This window comes from Lissotriton vulgaris, chromosome 10, assembly GCF_964263255.1.
Source record: "Lissotriton vulgaris chromosome 10, aLisVul1.2, whole genome shotgun sequence".
NCBI classification, from domain to species: domain Eukaryota; kingdom Metazoa; phylum Chordata; class Amphibia; order Caudata; family Salamandridae; genus Lissotriton; species Lissotriton vulgaris.
The window spans coordinates 9,880,403-9,906,147 of NC_141698.1; the positions used below are offsets into that span (position 1 = coordinate 9,880,403).

General features: G+C 49.3%; 1 protein-coding gene across 3 annotated transcripts in view; it reads right to left on the bottom strand.

The window, feature by feature from the left end:
* Window positions 1–25,745, bottom strand: part of WNK3 (WNK lysine deficient protein kinase 3) — a 794,746-nt gene that overhangs the window by 560,453 nt on the left and 208,548 nt on the right. For all 3 annotated transcript variants that reach the window (XM_086940176.1, XM_086940174.1, XM_086940175.1), the window contains exon 3: window positions 8,230–8,402. In XM_086940176.1, coding sequence (XP_086796302.1) covers window positions 8,230–8,402 — 173 coding nt within the window. The remainder of the gene's footprint in view (window positions 1–8,229; window positions 8,403–25,745) is intronic.

Below are 25,745 nucleotides of genomic sequence, written 5' to 3' on the forward strand. Positions count from 1 at the left end.
GCTGATAGCAAGAAACCGGTCCTAGGATGCTTGATTCCGGTCCAGGAAAGACATGGCTTGGCAGTTCGGACTGGACTGTTCCAATGAGGCACAGGGTCAAGGCTGATTTGCATATGGCCATGTCTGAACTGGGGTGGTGTGGAGTGCAAAAAAAAAAACGATGGATTTAGGCCCAGATCTCTGTACTGGGGTGAATGTATGACACTGTTCTGCATTCTGTCCATCAACTGTTTTGCATGTGTTCACAAACCACAACACCAGGCTGGCAGAAGAAAACATTTTGTTCCCAAAGGAGTCCAGCCTCTTGGAATCCCTGTCCCATGGTATGGTAGGGAATGCGCCCCCAGATGCTCTCTGGGTAGGGTGTAGGATGAGGAAGTTTGGGTCCTTAGGAGCGGGCGGTGACGACAGGCAATCTATCTATTCACAGAAGCCCATTTGCTGGGTTTGGACCAGGTTCCCAGAAGGACGTCGATGGGGGCCTCATTGAATGGGCATAGGGGTTCTGAAGAGGATACTCCTGGTTGCAGCACCTCTCTCAAGAGATTAGTCTTGAAAGCAACAGAGTGCAGCTGAAGATCAAGGACCTTAGACGCTCTCCAAACCACCATAGCATAAGAAACTACATTCTCCGTAGCCATGGTAGGGGGAGAAAGCATGCCCGATCTGGAAAGGTATCCAGTCTACTGGCATTACCCAGTTCCTCACACCAGTCCATTAGATGCTCATATGACTGGTATTCTGAAGGGTCCAGTGACCCTTCTCACGACTCCCAAGGTCTAGCCCATAGGAATAGGGCTCAGGGTCAGATCTTGGATCTGAAGGTTCGGCCTGTGTCAGCTGCAGCATCGGGTGACACGGTTCCGGCTCCATGTCGGATTCGAGGATGATAATGGGGCTGGTGCCGGTGGCGCCAGAAGCGTCAGCGTTGGGAAACCACCAGCACCAATCCAGATCCATTATCATATCCACAGGGGCCCGCCAGACTAGCCAGCGTGGAACCAGATGGCCCACCTAGCCCCGCAGGACCCAAAGGGTCCTGAATGGGATCGGGCCGCCGAAAAAGCGCAGGGCCTCATAAAACTACGTTGTGCAGGAGTCGCTTTGGCTCCCAATATTCGGGGAGGCACAGATTCCACCCAGGCACAGGCTCCGAAGAACCAGGCCCTGGATGCAGATTCCCCTTCATCGCATCGGCTGAGAAGACGACGAGGACTTCAACTTCTTACTTTTCTTGTGCCTCTTACCTGAATTTCCAGACGTTCATGAATGGGACGAAGACGACACTGTGAACATTCCCAGGACCTTCCTCTCGACAGAGACATCTACTTCCACGGAGTTGCCTGCCAGGCCGTTAGCAGCTTCCAGCACTGATCACTTAAAGACTTCAGCGCCATTGCCTGGTAATCGAAGCACGTCTTGGTGCCATGGTCGCACTCCAGGAACCACAGACAAGGTCCAGATCAGTCACAGACATCGCCCAGTAACAGGCTCCACAGGGCTTAAAACCTACACACCAGGAGGAAGCCTAAAAAAAACAGTAGAAAAAAATCCTGTCAAAAAACGACAGAGGGTAGATCTTCTCAGAATCAGCGCTGGCTGGCGCGGAAAGAAAATAACTGACGTCAGCGTGCCTGGGTGTTGTCTACATAGGTAATGCAATGTCACTGTCGTGGACGACGGATGCGGAGTCAATCGACACCAGCTATAGGCGCACAGGAGTACTGCTTGAAAAATCTTCCGGATCAAGTCTGATGCCTGGGGGATGATTCTAAAGTATGGAATCTGCAGCTAGGCGTCTCTATCAGATCGTACAGGATAACTACCTCCTCTTGGCATGAATCTGGGCTATGGTAATTTTGAATGCACCATATGCAAAATCTCTTCTACTTGAGTGAATATGATGTTCTAGTGGATGATCACTTTGCCGCCTTTAAATTGTTCCTGCATTCTTGTGGAAGATTTAACTGTCCATATTGCAGGAATTCAGAAGCCAAATTGCTAAGTTGAACAATGGCGGGTTGGGGTGTAAGACCTGACCAGAAAATTTGTAGAGAAGATCCGGTGTGCGCTGCAATTTTCTGTGTAGTCTCCCTAATAGGTGAAGAATATCTGTGAACTGACATACCGTGGCCATTGGAGCTATTAAGATCATTCTGGTCTTGGAATGTTGCAGTTTGATCAACACTGTAGGAATCATTGAGATGGAAGGAAAGCACCTGAGCAGATCAAAAGGGAATTCCCCATGGATCCTGGCTGGTAAAATCTGGATGCAAAGTTTGGGTATCTTTTGTTGTGTGCAATGAAATGAAATGAAATGTGCGTCGTCAAAAAAGGTCCAATTGTGGCAAGATTTTGTCATTTAAAAAACAATTGTGATTTTTTTGTATTATACAACTTCGTGCATCTGCTTGCTCGTTGTGCATTCCTGGCAAGGGGAATTGCCATAATCCTTAGATTCTGTGCAAGAAGCCATTTCCAAATGGTTTGAGCTTCAAGAGACACCCGTCTCGAACGTATCTCCCCCCTTGTTTGTTCAGTTAATACATTGTTAGTTGTATTTTCCGTCTGCAAAATGATTGAAATTGTTTTAAATGAAGGGAGAAATGGTTTTAGAGCCAAATGTTATGTCAATTTAATTTCTTAAGGTCAACGGTTACCCGAGGGTGTCCTGGCGCTGACTACTACCTTCCGATCGGCGAGGTATGTGATGACCAATGTAGTAAAAAGCCAGGTTTTCAGTTATTTCCTAAATGTCAGGAGCTCAGCGACATTCCTAAGGTGGAACAGAAGTTCATTCCAGACCCTGGTGGCACATGTAATGAAACTTCTACCACCCCATTTGGCTTTTTTAACTCGGAGGAGCGGAGGGCTCTTCTGGGGACATACCATTGAAAGGGCTGTTTCAGGTGGTCCGTGCCTACTCCTTGAAGGGCCTTAAAGGTAGTGCAAAGGGATCTGAATTTAATCCGTTTAACTGGGAGACAGTAGAACTGTTTTATTTATTTTTTTTACAGAGAAAAACTTTGGTGTCCTGGTCAGCAGTCTGGCTGCCGCATTTTGCACGAGTTGAAGCCTGTTCAGGTGTTTCCTTTGGATATTTAGGTATAGACTATTACAGAAGTCCACACGCGACAGTATTAGAGAGGTTATCACTATCCTATGGCTGTCTGCCAGTAAGAATGAAATTATTTTCCTTTTCATTCTAAGAAGTGGGACACTAGCAGAGACAACTGCATTTACCTGGTCCCCAAAGGTAGGTTTATTGTTGACTACGACCCCCAGGCTTTTCGCTTTCCTAGTTGGTCAGGGAGAGTCCCTAGTTCTTCTGGGCACCAGTCTCTCGTCCCGAAGTCGGCGTCATTGCCAAAAATTAGGACCTGCTTGAATTTAACTTCAAACAGTTTGTGGTCATCCACAGCCTGACCGCTTTCATGCAATCATGGAACCTTTTCCCTTTCTCAGCTTCTTGCCCAGGTCATAGTGACATCACTATTTTCGTTTCATCTGCGTATGATGTCAGTTGGAATCCAAAGGATATGATCAAAGCTGCCAGAGGTGTCATATAGACATTAAAAAGTGTGGGACTAAGGGAGGAGCCCTGTGGTACTCCACACAGAAGGGAGAAAGGTCTTTCTTGAGTACAACACAGAAAGCCCGGAGGTGTAGCTTTAGCCAGGTCCGGCCCTGAGGCCTTATCTGACCATGACTCAGTAATGAATGCAAGTTTTATGTTATGCTCCTCAATAAATAATGCACACTCCGTGCTACGTTTGACCAGTGATCTAGCGTTTAGCAGTAGGCAGAGTAGTGGATCGACTTTAGGTCTTTTTTGAGTTATCCTTACTTGAGTTCGGGCAGTTTGATAGGGTGAAATAAAATATGGGGAAGAGTTAGGTAACAGTTATGACATGTTACTACCAGTTTGTTAGAAGTTGCCCTGATAGGCACAGACATACAGTGTTCTTACCTTTAGGGGTCATGGCAAGAAGGTCATCCCTTCAGTAGGCCAGTATTTCATGCTTCTGAGAGCCCGGGGGGACTGGCCCAGAGCCCGTTCCGGGCGCAGACGGGCTTGCATTTTGCGCACCAGCAGCACGTCCGCTGCTCGTCAGCGTGCCCATTAAGGGATGGATAGATCTAAACTCCAAAAGGTTGATGTGATAAGATTGTTGTTTCTTTGGCCAAGTTGGAAGATGGTCCATATGAATACCCTATCCTAGTAGACAAGCACCTGTCATGATAGTTTAAGCAGGCATGTCCTTGTGGAAAGGAACTCTTTTCAGCAAATTGAGAGCTTTGGACCTCCATATGAATAATTAGATCGCTTGTTGGGTTAATGTTATCTGGTTTTCCCAGCTGCCTGATTTCTGGCTCCACTGATCGTCAAGACATTGCAGCAACGGTCTCATGTGGAGTCTCACGTTCGGTGTCAAAAAGATGCATGATGCCCCTGATCCCAGCAATGGAGAAACTTGACACATTGTTGAATGGGTAGTCAATTTCAGCAGTTGACTTTTCTGTTGAATAGATGATAGTCTCTCCTTGGAAAGAAACACTTTTGTGACTGTGGTATCTAAAATGACTCCCAAATAGTGAATCCTTTGTACTGGAACGAACACTGATTTCTGAAAACTGATTTTCAAACCTAGTTTTAGTTAGATGGGCATTGCTATTTGAAAACGCTATAGCTAGAGAGGGTGTGTTTATCAACTAATCGTCCCAATATGGGTATATGAAAAGTTTTGCGTTCATAGGTGGGCCACAACTATAGCCATATACTTCGTAAAAGTGCGAGGAGCTGACTGGAGGCAGATGGGAAGAATATGAATCGGGAGTGCGGTTTCCCTAACAGGAATCTTAGGAACTTCCTGTTTTTCTTTATTAACATTATATGGAAATGGGCATCCTGCAAGCCTATTGCACACAACCAATCTTCTGTGCTTCAGGCTTTAACCATGTTAATCTCAACCAGGCATATCCCATGACAGTAGGCATGTGCTGACAGGTCGAAAGAATACGCTGCTAGGCATATTATCTGGTTTGAGACCATCGTGACCTCTAGCAAGATTTCTTGAAAATCTTGTTTTTCCTCTTTTACCATTTTTCAGCAAATCTCTGAGGTGAGTCACACAGAGGTCTGTTGTAACGACCCAGCAAAGTAGTTGCACTCGCTGTTTTCATGGACGTGGCAGCAGATTTACTATGTCCCTTTGACCGCGTAGTGCGTTGCTGACAGGTGTAAGTTGGACCGGAGTAGTCGCTGGCTTAGGTATGAGTGGTGAAAACCTCAAAGATTCAGATCTCCTTCAGGAAGGAGTAGTAGATAAACTTTCTACTGGCATAACTGCTCTTGTGGGTGAATATCTTCTAGAATACTCAGAATCTGAGAACTGTGGTACTTGCCTTTTTTAGGAAGGGAAGCAAGTTTGACTTGTGTATACGTGATGCAGAACCAGACTGTTATTTTTGTGTCAAAGTCAACGGTGGTGGTCTGGACATTAATAGTGGCTGTCTGGACGTTGAAAGTGATGTTCTCGACGTTAAAGGGGGTCCTTGCCTCTTATTCAACATGCAGTCACGTCTTGACATCGGTGAAGAACCTCTTCTTGACGGTGAGCAAGTTGCCACAGTACCTGTCCTCGATGCCAAAGGTCTCCAGATTGGACGGGAACAACGTTTTCCAAAAAGCATTTTGTGCTTTTTAGATCTACCTCTTGGGCAGGCTGTAGCGCGGGAAGAGTGTACAGAGGTAGGTGGTGAGTAACCGTCTCGCCTTTCAAGGGTTCACTTGGATATCTTCCTGCAGTGGTAGAAATCTTCTGGAGTATGGTCTTCCGCAAAGCATACTATGCAGAGGTTGTGAGGGTCTGACTGGGATTTTTTTCTTGCCACAGTTAGGGCACTTCACGAAGATTGAATGCATTTTGACAGGAGAAAATGAAAGTTCCTGTACGAAAAGAGTGGAATATCATCCTAGAGAAAAAATGAACTGACCTAATCTTACACCTCTGGTGCATGATGGGACACTAGAGCAATGGGGAACGTTAAAGATACAGTGTCAGTTTAATGCTCTAGCTACACAGTCCATGTTTTTACAAAGAGCCTTCATTTCCTTTAGTTTTTTGATTTTAAAGAGAGGTTTGTGACCGATATTTGTAATCGCGTTATCACATCTGTATTTGCACAATTGGGATATCATTTTTAAAATATAACAAATCATTTGAGCAGATATTTGAAATGGTTGAGGAGGGACCTGTTGGTGAGGCATCCAAGATGACGCAAAACTGTGGCAGTGCTTGGTATTTTTCTGCACAAGAATCCGCTTTCCATGTTGTATGCACCTTGTTCAAATAGCCCTGCCTTCTCCCAGAGATATGAGGCAAGCTGGCTCTCCGTCTAGCACCAATTCATGCACAATGACTACAATCCGCATTCAAACCTATCTGTAGCGGAGTGCATCATTTGTCAATGCCCCATCCATCTCTTGGCTTCAGAAGGAGGTCTCCCTCCTTATAACCAACACTACAATGTCTCCAGACAGCCACTTCACAGAAGAGGATCCTAATCTCAGCACTGGACATTGAGATTGCTTTTAACAAGTGTCACCCAGATCACCACCCTCCAACACACATCTGCTTGTGGTGATGGTAAAACAGCACAGCATGTTACTGTGGCTCAAGTGTGGCTCAATGGTTAGAGCGGCAGACCTTGTGGTAGGAGTACAAGCGCCGGGATGCTTACGGGTTACTGTTCGCGCTATACAAATACAACACATTTACATTTACCCTCGCACTGAGCATGTTATGGTCTGTCTCTAACCAGAACAATTTGAAATGCACAGCAAGCACATTAATGATGCAAAGGTCAAAAACGCACGCAGATTTGCTCCTTTCGTTTTGTGACTCTTGTCACCACTGTAGGTTCTTTAGGGGTGTTTACTTGTTTGGTGTACACAGCTAACCTCTGAAGCTAGTTAGACTCTACGGAATCCCTACTGAGGACCCTGTCAGTATGGGAAGAAGGAAGCCAGCACAAAATGGAGACATCCAAACTCCATGGTGAAGAAGTAACACTACTTTCAGAGGCAGCTCTGCAAGTATTGAAATAGAAGCAGACTACAGTCTAAATTCGGCCCAAATTTAGGATAGTACTACAGAGGAGGGGTAAGAGGGTACACCATAAATCAGGGCACTAATAGAGGGTACCATAATGACCAAGGGGATGAGCAAAGGTACCTTGAGGGTTGAGCAGGTGTACCATACAGATCAAGGGGCAAAGTTAGAGTATGGGATAAGAGATGCTACCATCCAGATGAAGCGACTGAGCAAGGGGGCCTTGCAGGCAGGGGGGGGCAAGTGCAGACACAGGGATCAAATGAGGGGCACCACACAGACTGCAGGGGATGAGCGAGTGCACATCATAAAGCCAGGCTAAACGAGGGATCAGCACAAACAGAGGAGGGAGGGGGGGTTGCTAAACAAAAGTACAGAACACAAGGGAAGGTGGCCCAAGGTCTGCAAATAAACAAGTTGCTAAGCAAGGTACCGAATCCACAGGGAGGTTGACCGGCGCAATAGAACAAACAGGGGACAAAGAGAGCTCAACAGACCGGTAAACTAAGTAAGGGCAGCATGCAAAAATGGGAGCTGAGCAAAGACAGTGGGACAGATGTAGACTGGCTCAGCTCTTGGGCAGTTGCACACAATTCAATCAGACTGGATCAACCAGAGCCAGGTCCTCCAGTACTCTGTAGAAAAAGAAGGGTATTTGTAAATGAGAAAAAAGGGGGCACAGACATCAACACAGGGCATCAGATGTTTGTTCAATGGGACACTTCCACTGCTAGCATTGCTGCCAAGTAATTGCCATCCTAAAACCCCCTAAAATAACATTGCCTGGGTCTCTCTAATGTCCAGCACAGCAGTAGCCCAGATTGTAATGCCTAACCTCCACAGAGATACAGTAGTCTAGAACACGGACACTGACCTATTTACAGGCTAGGGTACGACCAGGAGGCTGGCTCAGAGACACCTAGATCCACATAAGCTTCACAGCAAATCTTATTACTAAGCAACAAAAGTAGACTTCCCTTCCGTCTACCTTTCCGGTTGTCTAAATAAATGAGTAGCAAGCAAAGGGGTAAAGAGGGCATGGAGACCTAGCCACCACATCTTCACAGCAAGGTCAGCAAGATTACCTCAAGAGCACCAAACCTGAAAAACTCACGTTTTAAGCGTGCCAGAGGTCATCAGTTCAGTCACCAAGACTATGCACTTCTTCCCCTTCAGCGTCGATTCCCAAGAGTCATAGAAGCGCACAATGTTGGGATGCTGCAACCCCTTTAACATCTCTGCTTCCTCCTTGAACCGCTGCTGCTCTGCCTTGGTCAGCTTTCTGTCCTGGTAACAGAAGAGAGAAAAAAATGTAAGCACTCTCAAATGAAAATTCTGAAAAATAATAAAGTTGCTCAGTGCAAGTCCACTAGTTCATCCCACACTCTTCCTCCAGATTATTGGAACCTCTGGCCATCTTGAAACTGTGGAGGACACTTTGGTGAAGAAAACAAGTTACTTACCTGTAACTTTGGTTCCCCAGTATTGGTAACTTTCATAGATTCCCATGCTTTGTATCATTCCCCCGTCGTCGGAATGGGTGCCTCAGTAAATAAAAAATACCAATGGCAGTAAGTACAAAAGAGAAAACTAGGCCTAGGCCTCATCTCATTTTGTAGCCTATCCGCCTCTTTTTGTAAAAGAGACCAAGAATTCTGTAACAACCAATCAGAACTGCCTCACCCCTTAGAACCCTCCTGAGAGAGCCTCAGATTTTCGTAGCCGTTGTGCAACAGCCACTATCTCAGGAAAAAGGCCGAGCTTTCCCAGGGGAGGAGGGTGGCGCATGGGAATCTATGAAAGTTACCAATACTGGGGAACCAAAGTTACAGGCAAGTAACTTGTTTTCTTGCCCCAGTATTGGAACTTTCATAGATTCCCATGCTTTGTATCAGAGTAGCTAGCAGTAAGCCCTAAAAGCACATTTTGTTACCAGAATATCAACACCTTGCCACATAGATACTCACATTGGAAAATCACATATATATATATATATACTTGTTATATTAGCAAGGACTATCACAAGTGATACAAAATGTGTAACACAGGAAGGAGGGATTGTAGGGAAAGCTCACCTCTCATTGAAAAAGATTTCTCAAGACTGCCTGTCCAACAGCTGTATCATTCTTCGTAGAAGAATCCAGGCAGTAGTGCTTCGTGAAGCTATGCGTACTGCTCCACGTCGCTGCCCTGCAGATGTCCTTGATAGGGACTCCTGAAAATGGAGCCACTGACTATGCCACTGATCTTGTGGAATGTACATTGACTCTTCTTTCGAGCGGTTTGCCCGCTTCCTGATGGCAGAACTGAATAGCACTGGAGATCCAGCGAGAAATGCTGTGTTTGGACAGCGGAAATCCCTTCCGCGGGGCACTGTAGGAGACGAACAGCTTTGAGGATTTCCTAAAAGGTTTTGTGCGCTCCAAATAGAACTTTAGACACCTCTGAACGTCCAAAGAATGTAAGGACCTCTCTGCCGGAGTAGCAGGTCGCGGGAAAAAAAGACTTCGAAATCAATGGTTCATTCAGATTAAACTCAGACGGAACCTTCGGGATGAACCTTGGATTTGTCCGTAGGATCAGGACATCCCGCTTGAACTGTAGGAAGGGCTCCACGATTGTCAGCGCCTGGAGCTCGCTAATCCCTCTGGCCGATGTCAATGCCAACAGAAGAGCTAGCTTCCAAGATAGGAATTTAAGGTCCGTTTTGTGAATGGGTTCAAATGGTGCTCTCATTAGCTGAGCCAAGATCAAATTAAGTTGCCAGACTGGGGGAGGAGGACGGACTGGAGGAAAAACCCTGAACAGGCCTTTCAAGAACTGCTTGACAATCCTAGCGGACCAAAGCGAAGGACCTGAAGACGCCCGTCTGAACCTCGAGATGGCTGCCAGATGAACTTTAACAGAAGAATGAGCCAATCCAGATTTAGCCAGCGATAGGATATATGGCAAAATCTGATGCAGAGCCAAAGTGTAAGGGTGAAGATGTTTCTGACACCAGAGGCAGAACCTCTTCCATTTTGCCCTATAAGTTCTGTTCGTACTTGGAGCTCGAGCTTGAGACAAGATATCCCTACACTCCTTGGTGAGGTTCAAATTCTGAAATTCCCTGTACTCAGGAGCGACACTGTCAAGTGAAGCGAGCTCGGGTCCGGATGGAATACTTGATCCTGAGACCTCATCAACAGAGAAGGAACCGGTTGCAGGCTAATTGGATGGTCCTGAGAAAGCAGGAGGAGTTCTGTGTACCAGAACTGTCGGGGCCACGCTGGTGCAATCAAGATCATTCTGCACGGCTCCACCTTGGCTTTCCTGATTAACCTCGGGATTAGGGGTATCGGAGGAAAAGCATAAAAGAATGCGCCGTACCAGGCAATCGAAAGCGCGTTCCCCAAGGACCCCGGATGGTGATCCCTGCTTGCATAGAATCGGCAATTGGTGTTCTACGGGGTTGCAAACAGGTCTATGGTCGGGGTCCCCCAGACCGAGAACACCTGCTCCAGAATGGTTTGGTCTAACTCCGATTCGTGACTGATCGATTTCTGACGACTCAGCGCATCCGCTGTTATATTGAGCGAACCTTCGAGGTGTTCCGCTGTCAGAGCAATATTGTGAAGAATCGCCCAATCCCAAATCAGCTGAGCTTCTCTGGAGAGGATCTGGGATCTCGTCCCGCCCTGCTTGTTGATACAGTGCATGGCCGTTGTGTTGTCCGTCCGGACCAGCACTGAACAATTCTGAATTTGTGGCAAAAAAGCCTGCAAGGCTAATCGAGTGGCTGTGAGTTCTAACAGGTTGATGTGGCACTTGCATTGAACTTGATCCCAGTGACCGCTCACGTGCAGTTCTTGGAGCACCGCTCCCCAGCCTTCTAACAAGGCGTCCGTGGTGAGAACCATGGGAGACGGAGGAAGCGTGAATGTTAATCCTTTTGGGATGTTGTCTTTCACCGACCACCAGCCGCATGCTTTTTTCATTGCTGGGGTTAAAGTAATCCTTTCGTCGAAAGAGCCCTCCGCCTGGCACCATTGTTTGTCAAGCTGCTCTTGCAGTGGACGCACTCGAAACCTGCAATGTGGAATCAATGGTATGGAGGATGAGATCGATCCGAGCAGGGACTTGTAGAGCCGTACTGACAGGGATTTCCTTTTTAGCAAGAGGCGAGCCGATAGCATCAATTTGCTTTGACGTTCCTCTGTTGGGTAAGCCTTGCAGCGTTTTGTGTCCAGAATGGATCCCAGAAACTTTGCTGACCTGGATGGTTGAAGAACCGATTTGTCTTTGTTGAGCCGAATGCCCAGGTGGCTGAACAGTTGGATGCAGTTCATAATGGCTTTGGAAGTTCCCTGGAAAGATGGAGCCTTGACCAGCCAGTCGTCCAGGTAGGGAAAAACGTCCAGAGATTGTTTCCTGAGGAATGCTGCCACTGGAGCCAACACCTTTGTAAATATCCTTGGTGCAGAACGGAGACCAAAAGGAAGTACTTTGAACTGAAAATGGCTCTTCCCTACTGTGAAGCGCAAGTATTGCCTGTGAGCTGGATGGATAGGCACATGGAAATAAGCATCCTCTAAATCCAGAGTCGCCATGTAGTCTCCTGGATTTAGCAGACGAAGAATATCCTGGAGAGTGACCATCCTGAAGGATAGCTTGATGAGATAGGTGTTGAGCTCCTGTAGATCTAATATGGAGCGCCATTTTTCTGTTTTGCGAACCTGGAATAAAAACCTTTCCCCCTTTGTTAGAGAGGTACAGGTTCTACCTGGAGCTCTGTTTGGAGGAAGATGTTGAAATTCCAACGTGTGGCCACTCTGAACGATATTCAGGACCCACTTATCCGATGAAATAACTTTCCAACTGCTTAGACAATGAGAAATCCTGCCCCCCACTAATGTCATCAGAGGGTTAGGAACAGCAGAAAGAGCCGTGAGGCTGCTATTGACGTTTGGAGTTATCCCGTCCTTGACGATTTTGACGTCCTCTCTGTGATTGGGGAGAGAAAGACGCCGACTGGCCTTGGCGTTGATTGGAGTATTGGGGTTTGTAAGATTGGGAGGATTGCGAATATGATGAGTACCGCTGTTGGTTGCCACCTCTGAATTAGGAAAAACCTATCCCTCTCGCACCTTTGAATGGAACTTTGCGGTAGTTCAATGACCCCAAGGACTTCGCCGTGTCCTTTTTGATGCCTTGAAGGGCTTCATCGACATGCTTTCCGAAAAGCATGTCCCCATCGTATGGCAAGTCTAAAATTTTGTTCTGGACCTCCTGGCGAAACCAGGTTGCCTGCAGCCAGCCCTGGCGCCTTAACACAGCTGAACCCGCCAGGGCACGAAAAGCAGTAGTCGCTATATCCATAGCACAATCTATCACCTCCGAAGAGGAATGCTCTCCTTCCATCAGAACCTTTCTGGCCTCATCTTTCGCTGCATCTGGAAGCTGATCCACAAACGGGGATACATCGCACCACATTTGGCGATCATACCTGCCCAAGATGGCAAGAGCATTAGAAGCTCGAACTAGTAGACTGGCCATGGTAGAGAATCTTCTGCCCACATTGTCCAGACGTCTCCCTTCTTTGTCTGGTGGTGTTGTAAGCGGCGTCGATGGGTTTTTAGACTTGCTTTGTGCCGCTTGGGAAATTATGGAATCCGGTTTTGGTTGTCCAATCAAGCAAGCTGAACTGCCCTCTGGCGCTTTATACTTCTTCTCCAGCAGTGGAAGAACAGGAATAACTGTTGCCGGATTTTACATGACCTTAATGCCTTCTGACCATACATGCTCTATAATTGGGATTGACCGAACAAACGTTCTGTAAGGTTCCTTAAAGTCATAAAGGAATCAGTCTGTCTGAACGGAAGTAATCGGCAGGCCAAATCTCTTAGACGCCCTTTCCATAAGGTTATGGAAACCTCCAATATCAGCTGCAGGGGTGGTAGCCGTATCCGGCACTGGTGCATCCAGATCCTGAGGTCATCATCATCATAACCTCTATCTGGATCATAAGAAGGATCTTCCTGAAGATTCTCATCAGAGGAGACATCGTCATCTTGAACTGTCACCACCTCTTGGTAACTTTCTCTGGGTTCTGGTTCCGTAACTCGTGAAACCACAGGTGTCACTGCCACCGCAGGAGCAGTCGGAATAGGAGGAGTAGGAGGATGCTCCTGTTGTATTGCAGGTTGCGATGGAAACCTCTTCCTATCATCCTGTAACATTAACTGCAAATCCGTAATTAAAGAAGACGGCATTGCCACCATCTCCTGGTGTAAGTTCTGTGGAGGCCTGTATCGTAATATTCCTCCGAATCTGTATACTGGCACTTTACTCGTAAGTCCGATGGGCTGTAGGCATCTCCATAAGGACCATCATCACCCTCGTCATCAGACTCCTCTACGAACAACAGAGTGGGAGGCAAAGGTGTTACTAGTCTAGGAGAGGTCATCTCAGGAGTTATTTGTTGCCATTTTATGGAAATGCAAAGTTTTTGGATCGTCGACGACCTCATCGACGGATTCGTCGTCGCCGGACTCGTCGGCGTAATCGTCGTCGATAGAACAGTCGACGGGACAGTCGAAGGAGGAATGGATCTCGTCGACGAGTTTTCGTCGTCGACGGTGGATTGATCGTCGACGAGCTCGTCATCACCATTAAAGCTGCCGTCGTCGACACTACCTTCGCTGACATGATCGTCGACGTCGAGGAATGTAGACACCATCGTCGACGAGCAGGAAACAGGCACTTTAAACGTCGACGGAGCTATACAAGAACTCTGGTCTTTCTTTGAAACCGTCATCGACGTACCTGCTGATTTCGTCGACGACGGACGTGGTTTCTTGTCAGGCTTTCCTTCCTGACGGACAGCAGAAGGTTTCTTGCCTTCCTTCTACTTCTGAGATGGCGGAGAAGGAGTAGTTTCTGTCCTGTAACTCCAGTTCTGTAGTAGGGGTATCTCTGTTATAGTCATAATCTAGTGAATAGTCCCGCCCATGTGCGTGGACCCCGGCAATCAAAAATAATCTCTTAAGTTGTCGAAAATAATGCAGAAACTGCAAAGACACTTAAGAGAGAATTTAAAGACAAATAATGCAGCCTATATCCACAGGCTACACTGTCCAGTACTTCAACTAGAAATTCCACCAAAAAAACACCACACACAGCACAGCCTGCTAGTTTCTACCATAGAGAAACTTGCCTCCCCCAGTCAAAGACTCAGGAATGATAGAGAGGAAGGCTGGGACAGACAAGCCCCATAGGCTGCCATTATGTGGCTTAAATAGGATACTGTGCCTTTAAGAGAACTTTCCAGAACTTCTCCCAGTATCCCAGAATGCATAGCAGGTCCCTCTACTTTCAGTTCTTTTTGAAGACGAAGCATGCCAGACCTGTCGCATTCTTTACATGATGAAAAATCTCCACCGGGGAGGAGGGTGGGCGCTTATGACTATAACAGAGATACCCCTACTACAGAACTGGAGTTACAGGACAGAAACTACTCCTTCTGTAGTAGGGGATCTCTGTGTATAGTCATAATCTAGTGAATAGAATGGCAAGCCCATCCCCACACCAAAGCGGCGGTGGAGAATAAATACATAACGCCACTACTGTACGAAAAAATTCCGCAGTGAAGCCTGGCCAACCTGAGCGTCTGCCCTGGCGTCAGTGTCCAGGCAGTAATGCTTAGCAAAGGTATGAACCGACTTCCAAGTGGCTGCCTTGCAGATTTCAGCAATCGGCACGTTACGGAGCAGAGCCGTCGTGGCAGCTTTGCCCCTGGTGGAATGAGCCTTAGGCTTACCTCCTAAGGTCTTATTAGCTTTCTGATAACACAATTGTATGCAGGACACAATCCACCTAGGGATGGACTGCTTAGAGGTCGCAAGACCCGTCCTGACTGATCCATAATTGACAAACAACTGGTCAGACCTACGAATATCTTTGGTTTTATCCAGATAAAATTTCAACACCCTCCTCACATCCAGGGAATGGAGAGACCTCTCCGCTGGGGATGAAGGGTTCTGAAAAAACGTAGGCAAAGTTATAGTCTGGTTGACATGAAAATCAGAAATAACCTTGGGAAGAAATTTAGGGTGAGTACGCATAACAACCTTAGCAGCATGAAATACAGTATAAGGTTCATTACAACATAACGCCTGAATTTCACTCATCTTGCGGGACGATGTAATGGCCACGAGGAACGCCGCCTTCCAGGACAGGTGCTGCAACGAAGCCTTATGAATAGGTTCAAAAGGCTCCTTCATCAATCTGGACAGCACCACATTCAATTCCCATGAAGGCGAGGGAAGCCTGACAGGAGGGAATACTTTCTTCAAACCTTCCAGAAAATCTTTGATCACAGGGATCTGGAAAAAGGAAGTCTGTGAAGGGCATTTCCTGTAGGCAGTCAATGCAGCAAGATGTACCTTAATGGAATGGACATTAAGGCCAGACTGCCCCAAATGTAAAAGGTAAGGAAGGATGACATCTTCCTTGAAGGTCGTAGGATCATGGTTCTTAGACTGGCACCAGATACAAAACCTCTTCCACTTGTAAGCATATGAAGTCCGAGTGGAAGGTCTCTTAGACTCCTTCAGTATGTCCATGCAATCATCGGGCAGATTCAGATGGCCATATTGCACTATCTCAGGAGCCATGCCGCCAAACTCAAAGACGAGAGGTTGGGGTGTAACATCCGTCCCCCGAACTTCGTGAGAAGGTCCGGCCTGCACGGCAACCGAATGTGAGGAAGGAGAGACCGGTGAAGTAGGTCCGTGAACCACCACTGCCTGGGCCACTCCAGGGCGATGAGGATCATCCGAGCTCTGGACCGGGCCAGCTTGATGAGCACCGCCGGAATCAGGGGAATGGGAGAAAAGGCGTACAGAAAGCTGTTCGTCCAGTTGATCCATAACGCATTCCCCAGAGTCCCTTGTTGGAAGCATCTGGAGGCGAAGTCTCTGCACTTGCTGTTTTCGGCGGTGGCGAACAAATCTACGTCTGGAGTTCCCCACCTTGCGAAGACTTCTCCTAGTACTTCGTCGTTTATGACCCATTCGTGGTTTTCCTGGAGCTGTCTGCTCAGTGCGTCCGCCTGAACATTCTGCACACCTGGTAGATGGGTGGCCGTTATCGTCAGTCCTCTGGCCAGGAGCCAGTGCCAGATCGTCTGCGCCTCCTGCGACAGAGTGCGCGATCTCGAGCCCCCCTGCTTGTTGAGGTAATACATCGTGGTGGTATTGTCCGTCTGTACAAGCAGAGAGTTGGTCTGGAAGGACGGAAGAAAGGCCTTCAGCGCCAAGTGAACAGCCCTGAGTTCCAGGAAATTGATGTGATACGTGGCCTCCATCGGTGACCACGTGCCTTGAATCTGTAGAGTCCCGGAGTGCGCTCCCCATCCCAGAAGAGACGCATCCGTCACGACAGTCTGCGTAGGAATGTCCTTGTGAAAGGGAACCCCTCTGAGGAGATTCTCCGCCGAACACCACCACTTCAGAGACTGAAGAGCATGCAGTGACAGGCGAATCTTGTTGTCCCAAGATCCTTTCCTCTGATCCCACTGGTCCTCCAAGCACTCCTGCAGCGGTCTCATGTGCAGCCGTGCGTGTGGCGTCAGAAAGATACAAGAGGCCATCGATCCCAGTAGAGAAGACACCGTCCTCACTGTTGTAGATGGAGTCGTCATAAGAGCCTGAGCCTTCCGAAGGAGTGATAATCGTCGCTCTTCCGAAGGAGACACGCTTGCTGACAGCGTATTGATGGAAGCTCCCAAGTACTGTATGCATTGGACCGGAGTCGGGACAGACTTGGCCATGTTGATGTGCAGCCCCAGCTTGTTCAAAAGAACGCACGTCTTCTGGAAGTGTGCTCGCGCTTCCGAGAAGGAGGATGCCTTGATCAACCAATCGTCCAGGTACGGGTAGACGAACACCTTGTGTTTCCTCAGGTGCGCTGCTACCACCGCCATGCACGTCGAGAACGTTCTCGGCGCAGACTTCAGTCCGAATGGGAGTACTGTGTATTGATAGTGATTGGTGCCGACTTGGAACCGCAGGAACTTCCTGTGTTTGTGTGCAATGGGCACATGGAAGTAAGCATCCTGTAGGTCTATAGCGCATAGCCAGTCTCCCTGTTGCAACTGAGGGTAAATCTGATGCAACAACAGCATGCGAAACTTTTCTCTGCGAATCCACTTGTTTGCCTGTCGCAAATCCAGAATGGGCCTGAACTCGTTCTTGTCCTTCTTGCGAACCAGAAAGAACCGGGAGTACAGACCACTTCCTCTCTGAGACAAAGGTACGTCCTCTATCGCCCTTTTCCTCAACAGGATATCCGCTTCCGCCTGAAGCTCGCGCAGCTGAAACTGCGAGCTGAACGGGGGAATAGCTGGAGGAGGGCTGGTGAACCGAAGACTGTATCCATTGCAAACAATATTCAGCACCCACTTGTCCTGAGTAATTTTTCTCCACTCTGCCAGAAAAAATTGAATGCTTCCCCCTACCGGAGTGGGTAACGGATCCGGGGGAAGTAGGTTCCTAGGGCCTAGACCCCGCCTGGCCCTTGGGCGCTGGAGCCGACTGCTGGCCTCCCCTGCCCTTCTGGCGCTTCTGGAACGGCTTACGGAACTGGTGTTGCTGTTGCGATTGCCCCGAAGCCTGTCCCCGTCCTCGGCCTTGTCCGCCGAACCGCCGTTGGAATGGGCGGTACTGCTTCTTGGTCTCTTTAGGCTTCTCCAGGCTTACAGCCGTCAGCGTCTCGGCCTCCGCCTTCATGCGGGCCATCTCGTCGTCCGCATGCTTCCCGAAGAGTGTCTCACCGGAGAACGGTAGATTGGCTACCCTCTGCTGAGCGTCCGGCTTCAGGGACGTAAGCCGGAGCCATGCGTGGCGCCGCTGGTTGACTCCGTGGCAAAATCCGTGAGCAGCTAACAGGGAAGAGTCCGCTGCCGCGCTGATGATCTGGTTGGCCACCAGCATCCCCTCACTCAGTAATTCCATGAAGTCTTCCCGCTGCTCCCGAGGTAAATGCTCCGCAAAGCGCTCGAGGGAGTCCCAGAGGGCGCGGTCGTATCGGCCCAACAGTGCCGTGGCACTCGCCGCTTTCATGGAGGTAGCGGAAGTGCCACAGACTTTCCTCCCCGCCGAATCCATCCACCTTGACTCCTTATCCGGGAGAACCGTGGAGGACGGAGTGGTGGCATGCTGCTTGCGGGCCGCCGTCACAATGACCGAGTCAGGAGGAGGTTCCGTTCTCAAAAAGGCCGGATCCGAATCGGGGGCCCGGTATTTCTTCAGTAATCTCCAAGGGGCCGCCTTCGTCACCGCAGGGGTGAGAAACAAGGCCATCGCCGGTTCTTCCAGGCCCGGCACCAGAGGCAGGAGAGGACGAGACAGATGTTTCTGATGTAAAGTCTCGAAAATGACTGATGTTTTCGGAGTGGGCACCGTCAGGGATATGCCCAACTTCGCCGCGCCCCGTAAAAGGACGTCCTGAAACGCCACCAGGTCATCTATCGGGGACACTCTCGTGTCCGGTGACCCCGATAGGGTGGGCGAATAGTCCCTGGTCCCAGAGGACCTCGTTTGTGAGCGAGACTCGCGCCTCCTACGGCGGTGTCTTGACCTCGTGGATGATCTGCGTCGCGATCTCTCCTTCCTCCCAGAGCAAGAGCGCGACCCGCCTGCACGTGGCCGCTCCTTCGGTCTTCGTGGAGGGGTCTTCCTCGGTTCCTCACGGGGTTTCGTCGGTTCCTCCCGGGGTTTCGGTTTTGGAGTCCCCTTAGGAGGAACAGGTAAGGACGGCAGGGAAGTGGACCTCGGAGGAGGAACCTTCGGCTGCGGGGTGGGCCCATGCGGAGGGACCGGAGGTGGAGGAGGGTCTCCTGAAGGCAGTGGAGGCTTGGGTGGAGGGTCCTCCTTAGGCACAGGGGGGGGAGCCGGAGTCCTGGGCCGAGATGGAGTGTACACCTCAGAGTACACCGAGCCCGGTGACCCTGTAGGTGAAGGGTGCGTGGGGCCAGCCCCATCGGCCGGTGACCGCTTCCTCTTGCATCCACCACTTGAAGCAGCGTGACTCCTGGGACTAGAGTCCCTCTTGCGTCGTTTCGGAGAGGCTGACCGAATCCTGGACGCAGAGCGGTGCTTTTCCGGCGTCGATCGCCGTTTCCTCGACTCCGGCGTCGATCGCCGTCTCCTCGGCGTCGATCGTCGACTCCTCGACGTCGATCTCCTCTTCCGCGACGTCGTACGCCGCCTTCTCGACGTCGAGCGTTCTGTCTTAGACGACTCCTTGATGCTCCCGTCGTCGAGGAGCCCCTCGACGTCGACCGGTGCCTTGACGCCGATCGACGATGTCGCCTCGACGGCGATCGACGGTGTCGCCTCGACGGCGAGCGCCGATGCCGTCTCGACGGCGAGCGCCGATGCCTGTCACTACGCCTCCGGCGTCGGTAAGAAGACCTCGACGTCAACGAAGACGATGACGTCGACGGTGGCTTCGACGGCGGCTTCTCCACTACCTTCGACGTCGAGCCGTCCCGCCGTCTCGACCCGGAGCCCCGGGGAGAAGGGGAGCACATCGCCGTCATCCCTCTCGACGTCGTCGTCGATGTAATCGACGTCGATGGAGACCGGGACCGTTTGCTGGACTTCCTGCCTCTGGGGAGCCCCCAGAGTTCTAAGCAGAGGCAGCCTGCCCAGACCCACCTGCAGCCTGCAAACACCTCTCCTCAAGGCCAGAAAGCCTTATCTTCATCCTGTCCCTCAGAGTCCGAGGAGTGAACTTCTGGCAGATGGAACAATCTTCAGGGACATGATCCTCAGGGAGGCACACGATGCAGACATCATGGGGGTCAGTCTTGGCCTTCTTCCTCCCACATGCTGGGCACTGAACAAACAGGCCAGGCATTTTAGGGTCCTAAAACTGCACAAAAAGGAGAAGAGAACACCAAGAATAAAACTGCAACACTTTTAGAATTCAAAAGTGTCAAAAAACTCCAATAAACCCTTGAAAAAGGGAGAGCTCAATGCCAGGGTCCTGTAAGCAGGAGCCGGAAAAAAGAACTGAAAGTAGAAGGACCTGCTATGCATTCTGGGATACTGGGAGAAGTTCTGGAAAGTTCTCTTAAAGGCACAGTATCCTATTTAAGCCACATAATGGCAGCCTATGGGGCTTGTCTGTCCCTGCCTTCCTCTCTATCATTCCTGAGTCTTTGACTGGGGGAGGCAAGTTTCTCTATGGTAGAAACTAGCAGGCTGTGCTGTGTGTGGTGTTTTTTTGGTGGAATTTCTAGTTGAAGTACTGGACAGTGTAGCCTGTGGATATAGGCTGCATTATTTGTCTTTAAATTCTCTCTTAAGTGTCTTTGCAGTTTCTGCATTATTTTTGACAACTTAAGAGATTATTTTTGATTGCCGGGGTCCACGCACATGGGCGGGACTATTCACTAGATTATGACTATACACAGAGATCCCCTACTACAGAAGTAACAGAAACATCTTTTTTCACCTTCTTTGCTGTGTCTGACTCCGCAGCCTGTCCCAGCCTCTCCTTTTCACCTCGGTGAGGAGATTTAATGGGACTAACCTTTTCAGACCTATCAAAGGTCTTTTGTAAGGTTTTGACAGGTGGCTCAGTAGAAGTAAAAGGGGATGACCTACCACTCTTTCTGGATCTTCTGAAGGACGCAGCTGATGAAGAGTCCTCATCGTCAGATGAAATAACTTCTTTACGTGATTTCATCTTTTGCAGCCAAGTGAACAGGCGGCCCTCCCTGTCTCTCAAGGTCTTCGTCGAGAAAGTCCTACAGATCTTACAATCTGTGGGCTTGTGGTCCGGGTACAAGCAGTAGATACAGTCATCATGCTTGTCCTCCACAAACAGCCTCTTTTTAGAACAAGTAGCACAAGCTCTAAATAGTGCCTTCTTCTCCTTGTCAGACATTGTATATTTGAAGAAAAAGTCAAAGAATCCAAGTTGAAGAAAAAATCGGAGCAGAGCTCAGTGGAGACTCCCTAGCACAACGTGCGGTAGAAAAACCTGAGGCTCTGAGGCTCTCGCAGGAGGGTTCTAAGGGGTGAGCCAGTTCTGATTGGTTGTTACAGAACTCTTGGTCTCTTTTACAAAAAGAGGCGGATAGGCTACAAAATGAGATGAGGCCTAGGTCTAGTTTTCTCTTTTGTACTTACTGCTATGGTATTTTTTATTTATCAAGGCTCCCATTCCAACGACGGGGGAAAGATACAAAGCATGGGAATCTATGAAAGTTCGAATACTGGGGCAAGCTTTGCAATCACTTTTGAAGCCTACTGCATGCACAGCCCAACACACCCACTGGATTCATAGATTAAGTTCCCTTTTCCATGTGTACCCTGCAGTGAAGGCCAAGGCAGTCCTGTGGAGGCAGAGCCCCAGACTCAGCGATACGACAGGGAACAAAGAAGACAAGCCAGCAAACAATGAAAAGTTCAGCCTGTGTGTCTACACGGTTAAAGCCACCACGTGTGACAAAGGGATAGTTAGGTAAAGAGTGACTTTAGCAGGCCTCTTTAATTCTTAACCTGCGCCTACCACATCACATTGTGGCAAAAACTGAAACATTTCACAAAAGAGCTCTAGGCAGCCTGTACCACACATCTGTATGTATAGGCATCCTGCCATGATTCCTTGTCTTCAACTTCTACCAATCTAAAGCTCCAACTCATTCCCAACCACCATGAATGTGGGAGCTCCCTCACCAGTTCCATCTTTAACAAAAGACCCTTACTGGACTGAACAAATATGAGAAGGGGTAGCAGAGTGTGTTAGGAACGAGTGGGCATACTGATTGAGCTTCCTGTACTTGAAGCACAAGTTACTTACCTTCGGTAACGATATATCTGCAAGAAACAGTAGTTAGTGTTAGATTCCTTACCTTAGAATATGCCCAGGCATCAGACTGGATCCGGAAAGTTTTGCGTAGGCATCGTCTGCGGCTCCGGGTCCGTCGTGATCACCGGGATGACATCAGAGTACTTAGACGCCACCCTCGCGCGCTGACGTCAGTTCTGTACATAGCTTTCCGCGCCAGGAACGCAGAGCCATGATAGAAACAGACAATGGTGCCATGAAACTAGGGCCCTCAAAGGGAGATACCTTAATCCTAGATATCGGTTTGCAGAACGGGGAGGATGGGTGGGGCGGTAAGGAATCTAACACAAACTACTGTTTCTTAAAGATATATTGTTACCGAAGGTAAGTAACTTGTGCATCTGAAAGAAACAGGTTAGTGTTAGATTCCTTACCTTAGAATAGATAGCCCGGCAATACCAACCCCTGTGGTGGGTCTGCGAACCAAGATCACACCAGAAAGTCCTGGAGAACGGAACGGCCGAAAAAGCCATCTCTCTGGACTTGGCTGTCCAGGCAGTAGTGTCTAGCAAACGTGTGCAGCGAGGCCCACGTAGCTGCCTGACAGATGTCCTGCAAGGGGACTCCCTGACCCAGGGCAGTAGTAGCCGCCGTGGCCCAAGTGGAATAGGCGCGTAGCCCCACAGGAGGCTCCTTCTTGGCCAAAGAATAACAGACCTTGATGCACAAAACGACCCACTGAGAGATGGTCCGTTTGTGTACCGCCCGTCCCTTCTTAGCGCCCACGTAACCAACAAAGAGCTGGTCGTCCACCCGTAACTGGCGTGTGCGGTCTAGATAAAAGGAGCGCGCACGTTTTGGGTCCAGAGGGTGGAGCCTCTCTTCCTCTTTCGAGGGATGCGGAGGCAGAAAGAAGGTGGGCAAGGTGATGGACTGCCCGATATGAAAGGCTGTAACCACCTTGGGCAGAAAAGGAAGAGTTCTCAAGTCAACTTTGTCCTGATGGACAGAGAGGAAAGGAGGTTTAGAAGATAGAGCCTGGAGCTCACTCACTCTCCGGACAGAGGTGATGGCAACCAGGAATGCAGTCTTAAGAGTCAGAAGACTAAGAGGGCAATTGTGAAGTGGATCAAAGGGAGCACACATCAAATAGGTTAGAACAAGGTTCAAGTCCCACTGAGGCATCACAAAAGGAACAGGAGGAAACATGTGTGTGATGCCTTTCAAGAATATATTTACAACAGGGGACTTGAAAAGAGAAGTCTGATCAGGAAGCCTCAAAAAGTCTGAAATTGCAGAGAGGTAGCCTTTGATAGTGCCTAGAGCAGAGCCCTGAAATGAAATGAAATGAAATTGGATTTCTTAAGCGCATGGCTGCCCAAGAGCGTCCCCGCGCTGATACACACAGCTAGCTTCCAAGATCCTCAGACAGCGGACTCATATTCCTCGTGGAAAAAGGAATGTCTTTAAAGATTTCCGAAACCTCTGGAGACAGGGTTCCAGACGGAGAGCTGCAGGAAGATCATTCCAGATCTTGGCTACGTTCACAGAGAACCTCCTGCCTCCTGAGCGAGCTCTCTTTACTCTGGGAATAGTCAGTAAGTTGCTCCCATCAGAGCGGAGGGGGCGCGAGGACTTGTAGGGGCATATAAGGTCCCTGAGGATTGGGGGGCCCATTCCCTGGAGAGACTTAAAGGCGATGGAAAGGGCCTTAAATTTGACTCTCTCCCGGATGGGGAGCCAATGGAGAGCTCTAAGAGCAGGCTTGGCCGAAGTTCTTTTTTCAGTGCTTGTCAAAACCCTGGCCGCCGCATTTTGTACTCGCTGAAGGGTGTTGATGGCTGATTCAGGGGCACCAAGCAGCAAGGCCTTACTGTAGTCCAGCCTTGACAGTATTAGCCCCTGAATCAAGAGTTTCCTTGAACTAAAGGGGAGAAGAGGCAATACCTTTCGGACCGAGCGTAACAAACCGTAGCAGATCCCTGCCACTTTCTTCGTATGTACTCTGAACGTCAGGTCGGGCTCTAACCATACTCCCAAGCTCTTAATCTCATTTTTGGGTTAGGGCGCCTCACCCAGACAGGGGGGCCACATGGTTTTGGGAAGGGAGGTGGAAAGGTTGCCCAGCATCATAAGTTCCGTTTTGGAACCATTGAGTTTAAGCCGAGATTCTGTCATCCAAGCCATGATACCTGTCAGACAGCACCCGAATCTTTCTGCCGCATTTTCATGATGGGATAGCGAAACGACAAGCTGGGTGTCATCTGCGTAGGTCACTATTTTCACCCCGAAGGGTGAAACCACATCCTCTAGTGGGGCCTTGTAGATATTAAAGAGCGTAGGGCTCAACGAGGAGCCCTGCGGGACTCCACACTGGAGGGGGATCGACTCAGACAGGTTGGTGCCATCGCAGACCTGGTAGGACCGATCGTTCAGAAAGGAAGTAATCCAGCTTAAAGCCTGACCAGATATTCCCACCCTAGTAAGGCGCTGAATAAGGATACCGTGATTGACGGTATCAAAAGCCGCGCTGAGGTCAAGGAGGACCACAGCTGCGGAACCTCCTGCGTCAAGAATGCGTCTGGCTTCCTCCACTACTGCAATCAGGGCAGAGTCAGTACCCTGCCCAGGGCGAAAGCCTGTTTGCGAGTGCTTGAGCAGGTTATGACCTTCTAGGAATGTGGACAGCTGGCGGTTGACAACCTTTTCTGCAATTTTGCCCAAGCCAGGCAACAAAGAAATTGGGCGGGAGTTCGCCAGGTCGTCAGGATCAAGTCCCGGCTTTTTAGGGAGAGCCTTAACCATCGCCTTCTTCCAGCTAGGGGGGACTTCCCCCCCGCCGAAGGAGGCGTTCAGGAGATCCGTGGCCCGCGAGGAGATGGTCTGTGCAATCCTCTTAAGAATATGGATGGGCATAGGGTCAGAGGGGGAACCACTTTTAAGATTGGCTAATTCTTTGCGGAAGTCTTCCTCAGTTATGGGAGTGATAACTTCCCACAAAGGGCTCACACCACTCACGACCTGCGTGGTGGACTCAGAGGGAGGAGTACTAAGAGGAATACTTTGTAGAATTTTCCTGACCTTGTTATCAAAGAAATGTGCAAGCTCGTTGCATCGATCTCTGCTCGTAGCTTGTGGCAGTGAAGGAGAGGGGGTGTTCAGGAGTTCCTTAACTATAATAAATGTACCCTGCTGGGTATGAGAAAGAAGAAAGAGGAGAACCTCTCAAAGGGGGGAAGAAAGTGGATCCACAGCCTTTGCTGTGCACCATGCCACAAATTTGTTCCAACTGCAGACGTATACCGATTTTGTGGAGGGACGCCTGGCTGCCAGAATCATATAACAGACTTCAGGAGGCAAGTCAAATGGACACCACTGTCGCCCCTCAATCTCCAAATATGTAGGTGGAGACTGGACAGGTTCGGGTGGATGACTGTCCCCTGCTGCTGCGACAGAAGGTCCTCCCAAAGAGGCAGACGAATTGGGGGATCGACTGACAAGCAGAGTAGCTCGAGATACCAGTATCTTCGTGCCCAGTCCGGAGCCACAAGGATGACTTGGCCCGGTCGCGCCGGATCTTCTTCAGCACTCGGAAAGGTGTACAAAAGACCGCAGCTCCACACGCGACCAAAAGCATCTCCGAGCGAGTGCCGCCTTGAAAATTCGAACGCGCAGAACTGATGACATTGCGCGTTCTATTCGGTGGCTAATAGATCTAACCAAGGCTCTCCCCACTGCTGAAAGAGGTCTAGCACTATGTCCTAGTTCAGACGCCATTCATGATCC